Source organism: Siphateles boraxobius, unplaced genomic scaffold, assembly GCF_051911475.1.
Source record: "Siphateles boraxobius isolate OS27281-9 unplaced genomic scaffold, OSU_SipBor_1 8, whole genome shotgun sequence".
Lineage (NCBI taxonomy): Eukaryota > Metazoa > Chordata > Actinopteri > Cypriniformes > Leuciscidae > Siphateles > Siphateles boraxobius.
The window spans coordinates 33,739,047-33,754,396 of NW_027509208.1; the positions used below are offsets into that span (position 1 = coordinate 33,739,047).

The 15,350-nt window shown below is 42.8% G+C and overlaps 1 protein-coding gene across 14 annotated transcripts in view; it reads left to right on the forward strand.

The window, feature by feature from the left end:
• lama2 (laminin, alpha 2) overlaps positions 1 to 15,350 on the forward strand; it is a 419,939-nt gene that overhangs the window by 159,962 nt on the left and 244,627 nt on the right. For all 14 annotated transcript variants that reach the window (XM_077221106.1, XM_077221108.1, XM_077221107.1 and 11 more), the window contains one exon: positions 15,003 to 15,146. In XM_077221106.1, coding sequence (XP_077077221.1) covers positions 15,003 to 15,146 — 144 coding nt within the window. The remainder of the gene's footprint in view (positions 1 to 15,002; positions 15,147 to 15,350) is intronic.

Genomic DNA, 15,350 nt, shown 5'->3' on the forward strand with positions numbered 1-15,350 from the left:
AGGAGGCAGATCCAGCCCTGGCTTCTCTGTCCGTTCGCTTGGACGTGTACAGAATGCAAGTCATAGACCTCAGACCAGCTCTTCAAATATCTGTTGGAATTCAGCAGAGAGGGAAGGCTGTTTCCATGCAAAGTTGCACTTAGTGCTTGCCTTCATTTCGGCAAAGATCCGAGATGCAACATGTCCACTTAGGTGTTGAGCTCCTCTATGATGAGTGTAAAGTGCTCCGCCTGGGCGTTGACGATATACTTTGCTAAACAGATTCTAGAGTTGGGGGCTGGACGACACCTGGTTGAACCGCTGCTTCCCGTGGGCTCCCTTCTCATGAAGCCAGTTTCACCGTGAGCCCGGTTCAAGTGTCGGCTTGCTGCGCCATTCCCCTCCTATGGACTGGATACGTGCGCCTTTCTACTCCAGTTGAGTTCCCTTAAAATTGAACCCTGTTGAGTTCCTCCACACCCCTCCGACGTCGGACGTGCGGAACGTCTGGTGTTAGGCCTACCACTCGTAAGCAGTGTGGAACCTGTGTTAGGCTGGGTCCATATGTTGCGGTCCCTTCGGTGACCCCATATGTGTATTCTTCCACGATACGGCTCCCTGCGGTGAGCCCGTGTCTTCCCTCGGCAGAGTCTCTCTGCCGTCACTGTCCGGTGTGTCTCCCCCCGTCTTAGGCTGGAGCCACCCCAGTGACATTCCATATGTTAGACTGCCCGGTTTCCGCCCAGTTCATATGTGTATTCTCCACATTACCTCCCTCTGGGTTGGATGTGGCTTCCGCAGCGTCCCTTCCTTCCAACGTACGGGGAACGCTTTCCCAGTGGTCCTGTAGGAACAGCAGTGACTTCCCTGGCCTAAGCCCTGTCCTTCCCCGCCTTAAGTTTGCGGGGGCATCAGGAGGCTTTGGTTTAGGCACTGGAAGGTGGCAGCGTTAGTGGCGTGTTCAATGGTTGATCCCATTTCAGTCGCGTCGACTACGTCCGACGTTATCGACTGAAAGGGAACGTCCTGGTTGCGTATGCAACCCACCGTTCCCTGAAGGAGGGAACGGAGGACGTAGTCCCCTTGCCACTACCGCTGGACCACCGCTGACCCCGGGTTACTCTCGGCTCCTCAGCGAAAAGCAACTAGTGCGTGCATCCACTTCCGTATTTATACCCGCGCCGCGGGGGCGGAGTGTGTGATGCGAATCACGCACGCCAATTACATTGGCTCGTTCAATAGTACTCGAAGAAGACAGGCTCCCTAGCGTGATCCCATTTCAGTCGCGTCGACTACGTCCTCCGTTCCCTCCTTCAGGGAACGGTGGGTTGCATACGCAACCAGGACGTTTTATACTGCAAGTAACGTTTTCTTTAAGTGAACAACATCATACTTATACTTTACTATTTATTTATTATTTGGCACCGTAAGTATACTACTATGTTCTTATTTAGGTATTCATTTTTATACTTGAAATATATCTTTAACTGCGCCAGATTTTTGATCATTTTCACAAAACTCTGATGGCCCCCAGAATAATTTGTTTTCAAAATAAAGAGCAGAGCCTCTGCTTTAAAGAAACAAGACATTTTATTCTAGCTTCATGCTTTCTTATTTATCAATGAATGAATTTGAGTAGGCGATATTTTTTTGTTTTATTTTTAATCGAACAAAAAGCTTGTTTTTGTCAACCCCGGATGGGATTCAGAGTGATGCTCAAAACACAGATGGAATAGATTGAATCCAACAACGCCCCAAAAACTTCACAGTCGTTTCCTCTTCCTCTTGCATTCAGTAACATTAGGCAATTTTGATTTATTTGCTGTTTAATGTTGATGATCACGTTAGCTTACTTGTGAGTCAGCAATCTTAGGCCCTGTCCCAAATGGCACACTTCATGTGGACTTTTGGACTCGTGGACTTAAATTGCGCCTCCTCGCTGAGTGTACGAGACCGTAGGCCATCCCATTCATGTTAACGCTCTGAAGTGTGCTCAGCAGCGCCTAGTTTGTACTCTTGAAGCATGGATGCAGGCTCACAAACTTTAACTACCCAGGAATCCTTGCGAAAGGACAAGTGTTAACATGGCTGAGAATAAAGAAGTAAGCATCATTACGGTTTTTATGACCTAGGTGTACATTTTACCAGATTACCTACAGTTTATATACACAGCAGTGGTTGATGTCGCAAACATAGGCTAATAATAGCGTGCTGAATAATAATACGATCCCATTACGATTCATTAAATAAATAGAACCGAATATCAGGGCTTTACTGATATTACTGACACATTTTCATTCTGTGTTAAAATTGTAATCTTAGTTCAATTGGAACATTATGTATTATGCAGCTACAATACATAATTTAAATAAGCATGTATCTATTGTCTAATGCCCAGGTGGCATACACAATATCAAAATATAGAACTGTGTAAAAGCAGACTGTTGACATGGAGATAAGATTTGGGAAAAGAAAAGAAATCCTGTTCTCGATCGATGCTAAATAGTATAATATTTGAATATGACATTTGTGATTTTTTTTTAATCTAATAAAGGGACTGATTAGCCTGGGAAAACCCAGACGAACTTCCGGCAAATTTAGATTTGCTCTGCAAGTTAGTCTGGCGAAGAGCCCATTCAAGCTCATTTCCAATCTTTCCAAATCAAGGCACCAATCACAAACGTTGAGGCGGGCTTTACAAGATGACGATCGATCTGATTGGTTTTAAGGTCTATGCAATTGCTTACAGAGGCATTTGAGCGACGTCCGTTGGTGACGCCCCTTTGGAAATGAGCTGAGAATGAACCTTCCCCAGACCCTAACTCAATTACGACTGAGAAGGGTCTGGTTTTAACCAGGCTAGGGACTGATGAGATGAGCTTTCAGTTTATTCGGCTCCGTATGGAGAGGGATAAGGCTAGATCGAGTCTGTCCCAAAAATACCTCTCAATGCGCCCTCGTGGACTCTGAGGAAGTCCACAATTCCGGAGTGTGCCATTTGGGACAGGGAATATCATCACTTGTTTCTGTTTCTTCACCTGCATTTTGATCCAGAGATTCTGTACTCTTTCAGGAGATGCTTGACAGCACCCCCTACAGTATAATAGGGAAAACACGGATAGGCGGAAAATCCAGTCAGTGGCCGGGAAAGGGTAAAGTAGATTTGAAGTAAATTCCTATGTAAACTCTACCAGTGGACTAGCCTACACACACACAAAAAAATCAAATTGTCAGAATCAGTGCCATAGAGAGAAAGAGTTGCGACACTCCCATAGACCGCCATAGGAACTTTGGGATCCGGAAGTAACGTGTGTCGTGGAGCAGCCAATAGTTCCAAACACTGATAGTTCCAGCATTGAACCCCATTCATTTTCAGTGTTTCCGAAGTACGCTCGCTGGTAAATTAATGAAATTACTGTATTTTTTTACTTTTACACACATTAGTCGACCTCTCGTGAATCTAGTCAGTAGTTATATTTTATGTAGCCAGTTTTAGTTAATGTTTATTGGAAGATAATAGGTTAATTGCAGCTATAGCTTACGTGAAACTAACGTTAGCTAACTTACGGTAACCTGATGTATATAATATATAATATTATTAATAATAATATTTTATTTATATAATATTATATATACATACACACACACACAATTAATTTATTTAAATGGGTTAGGGTTATGTGTGTAAATATGCATATTTGTCAAAATGTGTGTTTGTGTAATACATATAGGCCTACATAAATACACATGCATTCATATATATATATAAATATATACATACACAATTAATATATTATGTGTATGGGTTAGGGTTAGTAATGTGTGATTGAAATATATATACACATGTGTACTGTACACAGTACATCGTATAGATGTATTTGTGTGTGTTTTCTAATGAATGGTTTAGTCTATGATTAGGGTAGGATGAAGGGGTACATTAGCCATACTGAAATGAATCCCGTTAACAGTTATTTAGCTACGTATTTAGGAACATAGTTAATTCACTCATTAACTATCTCTCCGGTTTCATTTTATGAAGTTAATATTTACCGAACATTGCTGCAAATATAGTCGTTGCTTTCTATGTTATGGGAGCAGTCCATTTCCCTCCTAAATCATTCATTTGTACATGCACAGCGTAATTATTTATATTGTATGTTGGTTGGAATTCTGAACGGACCGCCACTGCAGACCTCTTTGCGTGATCACGAAGGTAGGCTAATGGCTGAATCGGAATTTATAAGCAAGATCACGGATCAATAGCCTAATACAGCCCAGTTGTGCTAAAATAAATATCATGAGACGTCCATCATCAGATGAAAGCCGCTAAAGCCAGTGCTACTACCCATGCGAACACTAAGCTTTTCCCTCCAAAAAAAACCCTAAAACTTATCTAAGTAATATACAGTATTTCGTTGTCACCCTGCCTCTCCAAATGCAAAACTGACATTAACTAAATGCAATAATCTAATAACATCTGAAAAAGTACTTGGGTGTGTGTTTTATTTTATATTTACCGTTCAATAATGTAAACGCTGCTGTCTGTCCCATAGAAGAACATGACAGCCAGCGTATGTTTTGGAACTATTGGGGCTTACATGAACCACGTGACAGCCATAGCGGCGACATCAAAGCGTGTCGCAACTCTTTCTCTCTATGGCTCTGGTCAGAATTAGGAAAATATCCATTTTTTTTTATCAATCAATATTTTCAAACAATAGAAGTTTATTAGACTGTATGTACAACTATGTTAAAAAGTATTTAATTGGCTACTCAATCAAAAGATTAAACACAACTACAAGCCAAGTGTAATTACAATACTGCAAGCAGCATTTATCGAGGTTCAAGCATTTAAGGCCTTTAAGCACATAGACATTAAAAGGGTTGGTTAAAACGCATTTTTTCGATGGCTTGATTGTGTTTGTGGGGTGCACTGTAACGTGTTCATGCTTTGTTTTTTAAAAATTGCATTATTTTTCATATATTTTACCTTTATTCTACACTGCTCTGTCCCTCCTTGTAAAAACGGTCTGATGGTTTCCTGGTTCTATGAAGCCAGTCCCTCAAAACTACGCAATGCACTCAGATTGGTTAGCTGGCCCAGTGTGTTGTGATTCGCTAGCCGTATAATGCACGCTTTACGGAAACGTCACGCCCCTTGCCTTTACTGGTAGTTTGCTATCATGGTAGTTTGTGCTTTGGTGTATTATAAACAATGGCGTCAGTCTGACCCAGAGAATGTTAGTGAAGAGGATCGAGCAGAACCTGTTCAAGAACGGCTGTTAAACGACATTTCAGAAAGGTTTGTTTTTTGTTGTTCTCTCATTACTTTTTAGATACGCTGTTATTTAGTTGTACTAATTATTATAGAATTACAAAAAAATAAGCTTCATAAACAAGAATTTCATATAATCGTTCTAACAAATTATACTACAGTCCTCAAAGGAATTTTTTGAGTAAAGACTGCGGATCTAACTTAAAGTTATCGTTTCTGACTGTATGCCACCGTTACTTTTGTATTTTTAGAACGATTATAGACAAATATCTGTCGACAGAACTATTAACCCAAAACGAACACTAAACATTGGCTGCCAGATCAAACACAGAACCATGTTTACATTGCGTGTAGATAAACAAGCATGTGGATAAACATAAAAGCTCTAATCAAAGAATAATTTAGACTAATTCCAAGTTCGCTGTTGAGATTAAAAAAAAGTTTGTAACGTTAGGTGTTTGTAGGATAACGTTAAGTATGAATGAGCATTTAACAAACCAGAGCGAGAGTGAGACCAAACAGCGTTGTCATTTGTTTACTTCCTTGCTACAACATACAATTAACAATACGAACTATTACAGGAAAACACATCGGCGAAAAATAAATCATACTTACAGGTTGTGGCCCGTAAACAACAGCTTCTGTTCTTAAAGTTGAAACTGCTCAATCTTTCAGGACACGCCGATGTGCGAATCCTGCACTGAGCTTGCGAAGATTGTGGAAGCTTTCCTCCGTAACATGTGCAGCACAGAGAGCAAGATTTTGGTCATAATTATGAGGGGCCGAGTTAAAAATAAATTTTAACTATTAATCCCTAACTCCCCCGACCATAGGTAGGCTGAACAAAGTGGACCTGCAATCCGGATGAAAATAACAGCAGCGTTTCGACGGCCTTGCGACAACTCATCTCTAAAACAGCAATATAAAATGGCCTCGCCCCGCTTATTATGTATTCTCGGAGGAGGGGTTTATGTAAATCAGTGGCGGTTCTAGACCATTTCAACTGGGGGGGCCAAGCTGGGGCCAGTTGTGCTGTTAGAGGGGCCAGTTGCATTTAGACCTTATTGTTGTCATATCATTTTCTGCACTGCACTGCAGGCATTAACAGGCAAAATACCATGTTTATAATCATTCAACAATGTATTTGCATTTCCATTATATTTTTACATTTGCATTACATATTCAGTATTAGTCACAGTAACTGACATGATGTCCTTCTTTCTCAATTTTGTAAAATCGAATTTAAGGCTTTTTAAAACCTGAAGAAATCAAAATTCATACCGTACATTAGTGTGCAATATTGACAAAAATATATCTCAATATTTTCAATGTTTTTTTGATGATTAGATGATATTTTACTGATTGTGTTTTTGTGCTGGTGCCATGGCTGGTTTAGGCCTGTTGTTGACAGCAGACTCACAAAGATATTCATATTTCTTAATATTCTATGCAGTGGTCAGTTAACAGCAGGGACCGAAATTCATTTTTTTATTAATTTTTAATTAATTTAATTTGCCACCTTAAATTGATTTCCAGGGGCATTCTCACCTATATATGGACATTCTTTCTAAACTTATTTAGAGTTATGAATCACCTTTTATGTCAAATACTAACATACAAATTAGACAGTAATTATATTTATTTATACAATAATACTTAATTATACAATAATTATACCGTACCACTGTTACCAGTCAAATTAAATCATTTAATCAAAATCCATCTTTGCAGTCTAAAGGAGACACAGAAGTGGCATTAATATATTTACACTCCATTCACAATTGCATAAATAAAGCAATGAGATTTTTTTAAAATCAATATTTAAACATGAAATTATTTCAAATTTTAACGTTTTAATTAAAGGGTACTTTAAATATGAAACTAAAACCGCCAGTAGGCGGCGGCAAGTCACTGTAATAAGTGAGTTGAAGGATTCATTCATTCAACCGATTCGTTCAAACGGCTGATTCATTCGGGAAAGAAGCAAGTGATTCCTTCAAACGCGGATTTCAGTCAAGAAATCATCGCTGTCTGTTGCATTGAGACTCTGCTACGATTTCATTTTGAAATTCTAGTCGGCGAAATAAAGGGAAAACAAACAATATTGACAATATTGTGTCTAAAATGTAACGCCCAATATTAACTTATTGTTAATTTAACTGTTGTATAAGATCAATATCACAGTTGCAATTGTGCACGGGAAAACAGCACTCTTGCTGATGTGATATTCTAATATAAGAACATAATATGATATAAATATAAGACAAACTAATTTGGGGACATAGCCTACCTATCTATGAACCGCACACAGCAGTGAAAGGAAGAGAGACAAATGCGATGTCAGCTCACAGTGCATCGTATACAGTTAAAACATTGATTACAATTTCATAATAGACAATACACATCGCACACCCGATAACGCACATAAAGAATGAACTTGCAACTGAACTGACATTTACCAGCTTTCTCCTTCTCTCCTCTCTCGCGAGCAGGAGACAGACGTTATTCTGCCGCGATTCCCGCGAATGTGATGCGAATTGTCACGTGAACAAGCAAATCCACAAAGATAGAATAATAAAAAAATAATATGCATACAACGAAAACAACGATAGCAAAAAAAAAAACAGTTTTGTAAAAATTATTTCACACTCCACATTTAGGGGGGCCACAAGGGGGGCCAAGCTTGTTGTCACAGGGGCACGGGCCCCCCCTCTAGAACCGCCACTGATGTAAATAATGGGATATCCTATGAAATGTCGTGTAGTCCAAAACCGGCTGTTTGCTGTAGTCCTTAGAAATTGAATTTTTTAAAAGTAAATATCTGACTTTGCTTTGAACTTTGTGCGCTGTAACTTTGCAGATGTTGTTTATGTTCAAACAGCAACATTACACACTAGCTAAAGTTAGAAAAGTGAAATCGTGTTTTACCACCCCTTTAAAGACATTAAAGTTTTATTTAGCAAGCATTTAACCACTGACATCATAGATGGAAAATACCATTTACAGCCAATACAGGCAATTTACCATATAGGAAATACATGGTTTTCAAAGCTTTTTAACAGTTATAGCGCCACCTATTTTCTGATCTCCATAAAAATTTGCATGCTTGATTACTCTGTTATGTCACATAAGCTCATACATTTTTGTGCAGTTCTGAGTTTTGCTTTAGGATTTATAGGCTTTTGACTGTATTTTGTCACGCCCCATTCCTAAATGACCCTGTTAGAGCCACCCAAATGCAAAATTTCAACTTTTGATAATTATTGACCTAGAGAGTCGCGAGAATTGCCCTAGACTGGTTTGGTTCCGATCGGGCGAAAAACCAGGGACTAGTTCGCAAAAGTAGGTTTTACACAAAATTCGACATTGCAGAAAATTTGTCCTGCCTAAATCGAAATTGGAGATATACATTTAGTCCAGTGGTGTACAAAGCTCGAGTCTAAGTCAAACGGTCTATGAGTTATAAGCAATTTAGTACTTTTGGTTGCTGTAGCGCCACCTATGGGCCAATTGGGGTCATACTCTGATAAGTTCTCCCCAAATTGAGGCCTACCATCTGGCCAGGTTTCAAGTCTCTAGCACTTACGGTTTGGTCTGCACAATGCGTTTCACAAATCCTTACAATTACAATAGGGTTTCAGCACTTTGTGCTTGAACCCCTAATTATAGCCTACTTAAGTATATAATGATCAAAAGGCTGAGTACATATACGCAGGGCCGGCCCGTGGCATTGGCAAAAAATGAGTGAACGAGTGATTTATTTTATTTTATTTTATTTTTCTACTAATAATATTTTAAAACCATTAATTCGAAATACTACAAAATAAAGCAAAAAAAAAAAAAAAACACCACAAAAACTTAACTAAGTCCCCCGACTCCGGGCCGGCGGATCAATCTCCCCCAGCCCAGCGAGTGCTTGAAGTGCGTCAGAAACAGAGCGCGTGCGATCAGTGCCGCATCCATTGTAGACAGCATTGCTTTCGTTTGAGGGCGCTTAACACACTCAAGCACCCTGTAGACACGGTGAAAGTTACCTGATTGTGACGGATGGCTGAATTTACATGACACATTATAAATTAGCATTATAGTCTGCGATAAATACTGTGCCAAAAAAAAGAGAGAAGTGAATAAAAGGGGATAAAGACAGAGATAAAGTGATGTAAAGAATGAACAGTTTATCTGCATAATAGTAAGATAGCCTACTATTTAATGGCAGTTATTTGTACCTTAAACATTAATTAATTAAAGGGATAGTTCACCCAAAAATGAAAATGCTGTCAGTATTTAATCACCCTCATGTTTTTCCAACCCTGTAAGACCTTCTTTCATCTTCGGAACATGAATTAAGATATTTTTCATGAAATCTGAGAGCTGGATCACTCCTCCATACTATATAGGCATCTTGAGGGATTGAACTTGCCGGCCTCGAAAAGTTATTAAAGACATCGTTAAAATAGTCAAAGTGACTATTGGGAGGGGGGGTCTGCAGATCATTGCAAAGGGTTTCACAGGATTTCTCTCAGCACTCGGGATGGATGGATGGATGAACAGATGAAGAGTGAGTGGAGGTGAAGTGTGTTTGGCGTGGCCCTCATGAAGAGGCTGTGATGGTCAGATTATAGAGGCTCTGTTCAGTAATGGCTCAGGCAGAGCGCCAGTTTGAATGGAACATTAAGGAACATCAGTAAATTACACCCACAGATGGGATGGACTCGCTCCAGGTGCTGCGGTCCCATGCCAAACCTACAGCAGATACTGTCATATACAGAAATAAAGTAAAGTGTCAGAACGCAGTCGGAAAAGTTCATTTGAAAATGTTTGTCATGCGGTCAGAAAAGTTAGTGCTGGATTCTCACAGCATTCATATCTGACACCCTTTAAGATCATAAGTGTGAATCTGAATTAAGCTCGTCACAACACACACATATCAGTTTGAACTGGAAATTGCAATTCAAAAATTCTACACAGACATACAACAGAGCAGTTTCACTAGTTCAAGTTTTGTGCTACAAAAAATTACATTACATATTGCTAAATACATTTTCTCAACTAGTTTTGCCTTACATTTTTAATCAATTGATTATAGTTATATTGATCAGTGAGATGTCAGTTCCTAGAAATCAGCATATTAGAATGATTTCTGAAGGATGAATGATGCAGAATATTCAGCTTTGATCACAGGAAAAAAATACTTGCTACTGTATATTCACATAGAAAACGTCTCGGTTACGTATGTAACCCTAGTTCCCTGATATGTAACGAGACGCTGCGTCAAGCGCTGTGGGAACGCCCCTGCATTGTGCGTCATGAAGCACATATGGAATCAGCCCAATGGAGAGATGGAACGTCATAGGCGGGTGACGTCATCGACCAGGAAACTATAAAGCACCCCAAAAACACAAGCGCATTAGCTTCTGATAGGCCTGAAGGAAGCGTTAACGGGAAGGGAATGCCGGGAGTATGGCGGACCGACGCAGCGTCTCGTTCCCTATCAGGGAACTAGGGTTACATACGTAACCGAGACGTTCCCTTTCAAGGGAACTTCGAGCTGCGTCAAGCGCTGTGGGAACGCTAATACCCACGTCGCCATAGGACCAAGTGACCGTCATGTGAGAACTAGCGCACAGCGGACGAGAGCACCTGTGCCCCAGGGGTAGTGCTTAAGTCTAGGTCATAGAACTTAATAAAAGTATGCGGTGAAGACCATCCAGCCGCATCACAAACATCACTCAGGGAAACTCCTGACAATAAAGCTTTAGAAGCAGCCATACTCCTGGTAGAGTGGGCTCGTACAGCCAAAGGTGAAGGCTGACCAGCCGACTCATAAGCAAGTGAGATAGCTTCGACCACCCACTTGCTCATTCTTTGTTTAGACGCGGGACACCCTTTCATGGGTGGCCCAAAACACACAAATAGTTGTTCTGATTTCCTCCACAGGGCAGCTCTGTGGACATAAGTGTCTAACGCCCTAATCAGGGCAGAGTAAATTAAGTTTCTCCTGGTCTGACGACAAAAATGGAGGAGGACAGAAAGCCTGCAGAACTGTAGGTCTAACAACATTAGTCTAGGATGCAGAAAAGCCTTAACCATGCCAGGCGAAAATTCCAGGCACGAGGGTGAAACCGACAGAGCCTGCAAATCTCCTATTCTTTTTAGTGAGGAGATAGCAAGAAGAAAGATGTTTTTAAAGTGAGAAACTTCTCAGGAACTTCTTCGATAGGTTCAAAAGGAGCTAGGGAAAGACCTTCTAATACAACGGCCAGATCCCAGGCCGGCACCCTCGTACAAACTACTGGCCTCAGCCTCAAAGTGCCACGGAGGAAACAAGATATAAGCGGGTGTCTCCCAATTGAAACTCCACTGAAAGGGACGTGGTAAGCAGCTAGTGCCGCCACATACACCTTTAGTGTGGAGGGGGATAGCCCTGTGGAGAAGCGCTCCTGCAGGAATTCCAGCACTGCACCCACTGGGCAGTTAACTGGGTCCTGCAGGTGTTCTCCACACCAAGAAGTGAAAAGTTTCCACTTCAGGGCATAAAGCTTCTTCGTGGATGGAGCTCTGGAGTGAAGAATGGTCTCGACAACCTCTGTTGAGAGACCGGAGTTTATGAGCTGGGCCCCCTCAGAGGCCAAGCCCACAGTTTCCACAATTCAGGGCGGGGGTGAAATATCGTGCCGCCCGCCTGAGAGAGTAGATCCCTCCTGACCAGGAGCTCCAAAGGAGAGCCGTCCAGGAGCGAAATCAGGTCCGCAATCCATACTTGGGGCGGCCAGAACGGGGCTACTAGTAGTAGGTTGACCCCGTCCTGGCTAACCCTCTCCAGAACTACTGGTAGCAGAGCAATCGTGGGAAAGGCGTACAGACGTGACCTCGGCCACGGCTGCACCATCGCGTCCAATCCCAGAGGGGCTGGATGGCTGATGGAGAACCACAGATGACAATGCGTGGTCTCCTTGGAAGCGAATAGGTCCACCTCGGCGCGTCCGAAACTCAACCAAAGGAGCTCCACCACTTCGGGGTGGAGTCTCCATTCCCCCGGCCTCGGCCCCTGCCTCGACAGGGAGTCTGCCACCACATTCAAATACCCAGGAAGATACATTGCTCTCAGTGATAGTAACCTCCCTTGGGACCACAGGAGGATATGACGGGCCAACTTGTAAAGCCGGCGAGACCGCAGCCCCCCTTGATGATTTATATAAGAGACCACTGATGAGTTGTCTGACTGAACTAACACATGATGACCTCTCAGGTCTGCTAGGAAGTGTTTCAGAGCCTGAAACACCGCCAAAATCTCTAGACAATTTATATGCCATGAGAGATGATGGTCCTGCCACAGACCTTGGGCTGGACGACCACTCATATGAGGGAAGCTTCCGTCGTTAGCGTTACGCGACGACAAAGAGCCCCCAGCACAGGACCTTTGGATAGGAACCAAGTTTCTTTCCACATGACCAGAGCACGAAGGCAGCGCCGCGTGACTTTGATCGTGCAGAGCGGATTTCCCCTCGGGGAGAATCCCTTGGTCCTGAGCCACCACTGTAGCGGTCTCATGTACAACAGGCCGCAAGGTATAACGTTGGATGCTGCTGCCATCAGACCCAACAGTCTCTGAAACTGCTTTACAGTGAGTAGCTGGCCTAGCTTTACTTGTTTCACAGCTGAGAGAATCGAACCGATGCGTTTCGGAGAGAATCACGCCCACATCGAAACCGAATCCCAAACGACACCCAGAAAAGTGGTCTTCTGAGAAGGAGATAAAACACTTTTCTTTGCGTTCAGCCTCAACCCCAACTTTCTGATATGAGCGAGAACGACATCTCGATGCCGAACCGCACCCGCTCTGTCTGAGCTAAAATCAACCAATCGTCAATGTAATTGAGGATACGAACGCCCTGAAGCCTCAGAGGCACTAATGCTGCATCCATGCATTTTGTGAAAGTGCGGGGAGATAAAGCTAGGCCAAACGGAAGAACCCTGTACTGGTATGCCTCACCCCCGAAGGCGAACCTCAGGAACTTCCTGTGTTGTGGAAGGATGGAAATGTGGAAATACACGTCCTTCAGATCTATCGTGGTATACCAGTCCTCGGATCTGATTTGTGACACGATCTGCTTGATAGTGAGCATCTTGAATTTTGGCTTCCCTACCGAGCGATTCAATTGGCGCAGATCTAAAATTGGACGCAACCCCCCATCCTTCTTTGGAACGATGAAATATCGACTGTAATAACCTGACTCCAAACTGGGAGGAGGAACTCGTTCTATAGCCTCCTTTTGAAGGAGCGTTTTCACCTCCTGTTCCATTACCAGAGCCTGCTCGGGGCCCACCACTGTGGGTAGAACCCCTCTGAATTTTGGTGGACGACACCTGAATTGGATAGCATAACCCTTTTTCTATTGTCTGCAGGACCCAATGAGATATTTTTGGAAGGCTTTTCCACTCTGCCAGAAATTCTACTAAGGGTACCAGTCTCTCGAGACTGGCCTCTGGTGTAACTTGAGCAGCAAACACAGCGCCCTGTAACGGCGCACTGGCAGGGAACAACTGGTTTGACTGCCCTGAGACCCTCCTCAGAGGGAGCGAGCGTCCCTCGGGAAAGCGCTCGCTGGGACCGTCTACGCCCCGGCATAAAGGCGGGGTTGGCAGAACGGGCCCCTGAGGGCACCGAGGAAGAATGGGCACCGAAGAAAGAGGTGAACACCTTTCTGCCTCGGTGGGGACCACCCTCAGTGTCCTGCACGCCGTGGCGTCAGGACTTTTTCTTAGCCGAAGCCTTCTTAGCTAATATAACAGTCCTCAGATCAGTTCTATTACCGGAAGATTTCGGCTGAGAGTGCCGCGGCTGAGCCCACTGTCCAGTAGGGGGAGCACGAGACGCGACACTCTGCTTCTGCTGCGCCCTATGTGATGAGCACGCAGACGGCCCCGCCCAGCAGCCCCAGGGACGTGAACTTTTAACGGGAGAAATTTCTTAAAAGCTGCTGTTTGCTTTTTCTCCTCCTGGAATTTATGTATATATATGGACATATATATATAAATATAAATTGTTTGTGTGGTGCAAAGTATTTAAAGACAGACAATATTCACACAGGGACAGATTCACATATAGCGCGACTGAAGACACAGAAGCTAATGCGCTTGTGTTTTTGGGGTACTTTATAGTTTCCTGGTCGATGACGTCACCCGCCTATGACGTTCCATCTCTCCATTGGGCTGATTCCATACGTGCTTTATGACGCACAACGCAGGGGCGTTCCCACAGCGCTTGACGCAGTTCGAAGTTCCCTTGAAAGGGAACAGATATGGCAAAACACATTTTTGAGCAAATAAATGCAGCCTTGGTGAGCAGAAGAGATTTCTTTCAGAAACATCTTACAGACCCCAAACATTTGAATGGTAGTGGGAATAGGCTATTTTTTTGCAAGCTTATTTCAACTTATTTAAATTTATAGCAGTTATGTAATCTTAACATAATTCTAAATGATGCACAAACCCTGTTACAGAGGTCCTGCAGCTATTGAAATAAATTAAATAGAAGAATAATGAGTTTTCCTTCACTGTGGAGGTTTGCGCACCTGTGTGTGTGTTTAAGTAACACACTTCCCATGGGTCAGAGCTGCATTAACAGTGTTTAATAGTGCATGCAGCCCAGTTTCACTCAACAGTCTCTCTCTCTCTCTCTCTCTCTCTCTCTCTCTCTCTCTCTCTCTATCTCTCTCTCTCTCTCTCTCTCTCTCTCTCTCTCCAGGAGAATGTGGAGGGCCGGAACTGTGACCGTTGTAAACAGGGATATTATCATCTCCGTGGTGAAGACTCTCTCCGTGGATGCGAGAAGTGCCACTGTTATGGGCTGGCCAGTCTGTGTACTGAATCCCACTGGGACTACAGTAATGTAGGAGACAAGTGTGTGTGTGTGTGAGAGAGAGAGAGAGGGGTCTAATTTCTCATTAGTTACACTATCTCAAATCTCTGCTTGGCTAGTGGGATTCAGTCTTATTAAGAGCACTGTTCTTACACACACACATGCACACACAGGCCATTCACATACACATATTTTCAGGTTTAATAATGAGTGAATAAAAAATTGCTGGTCATC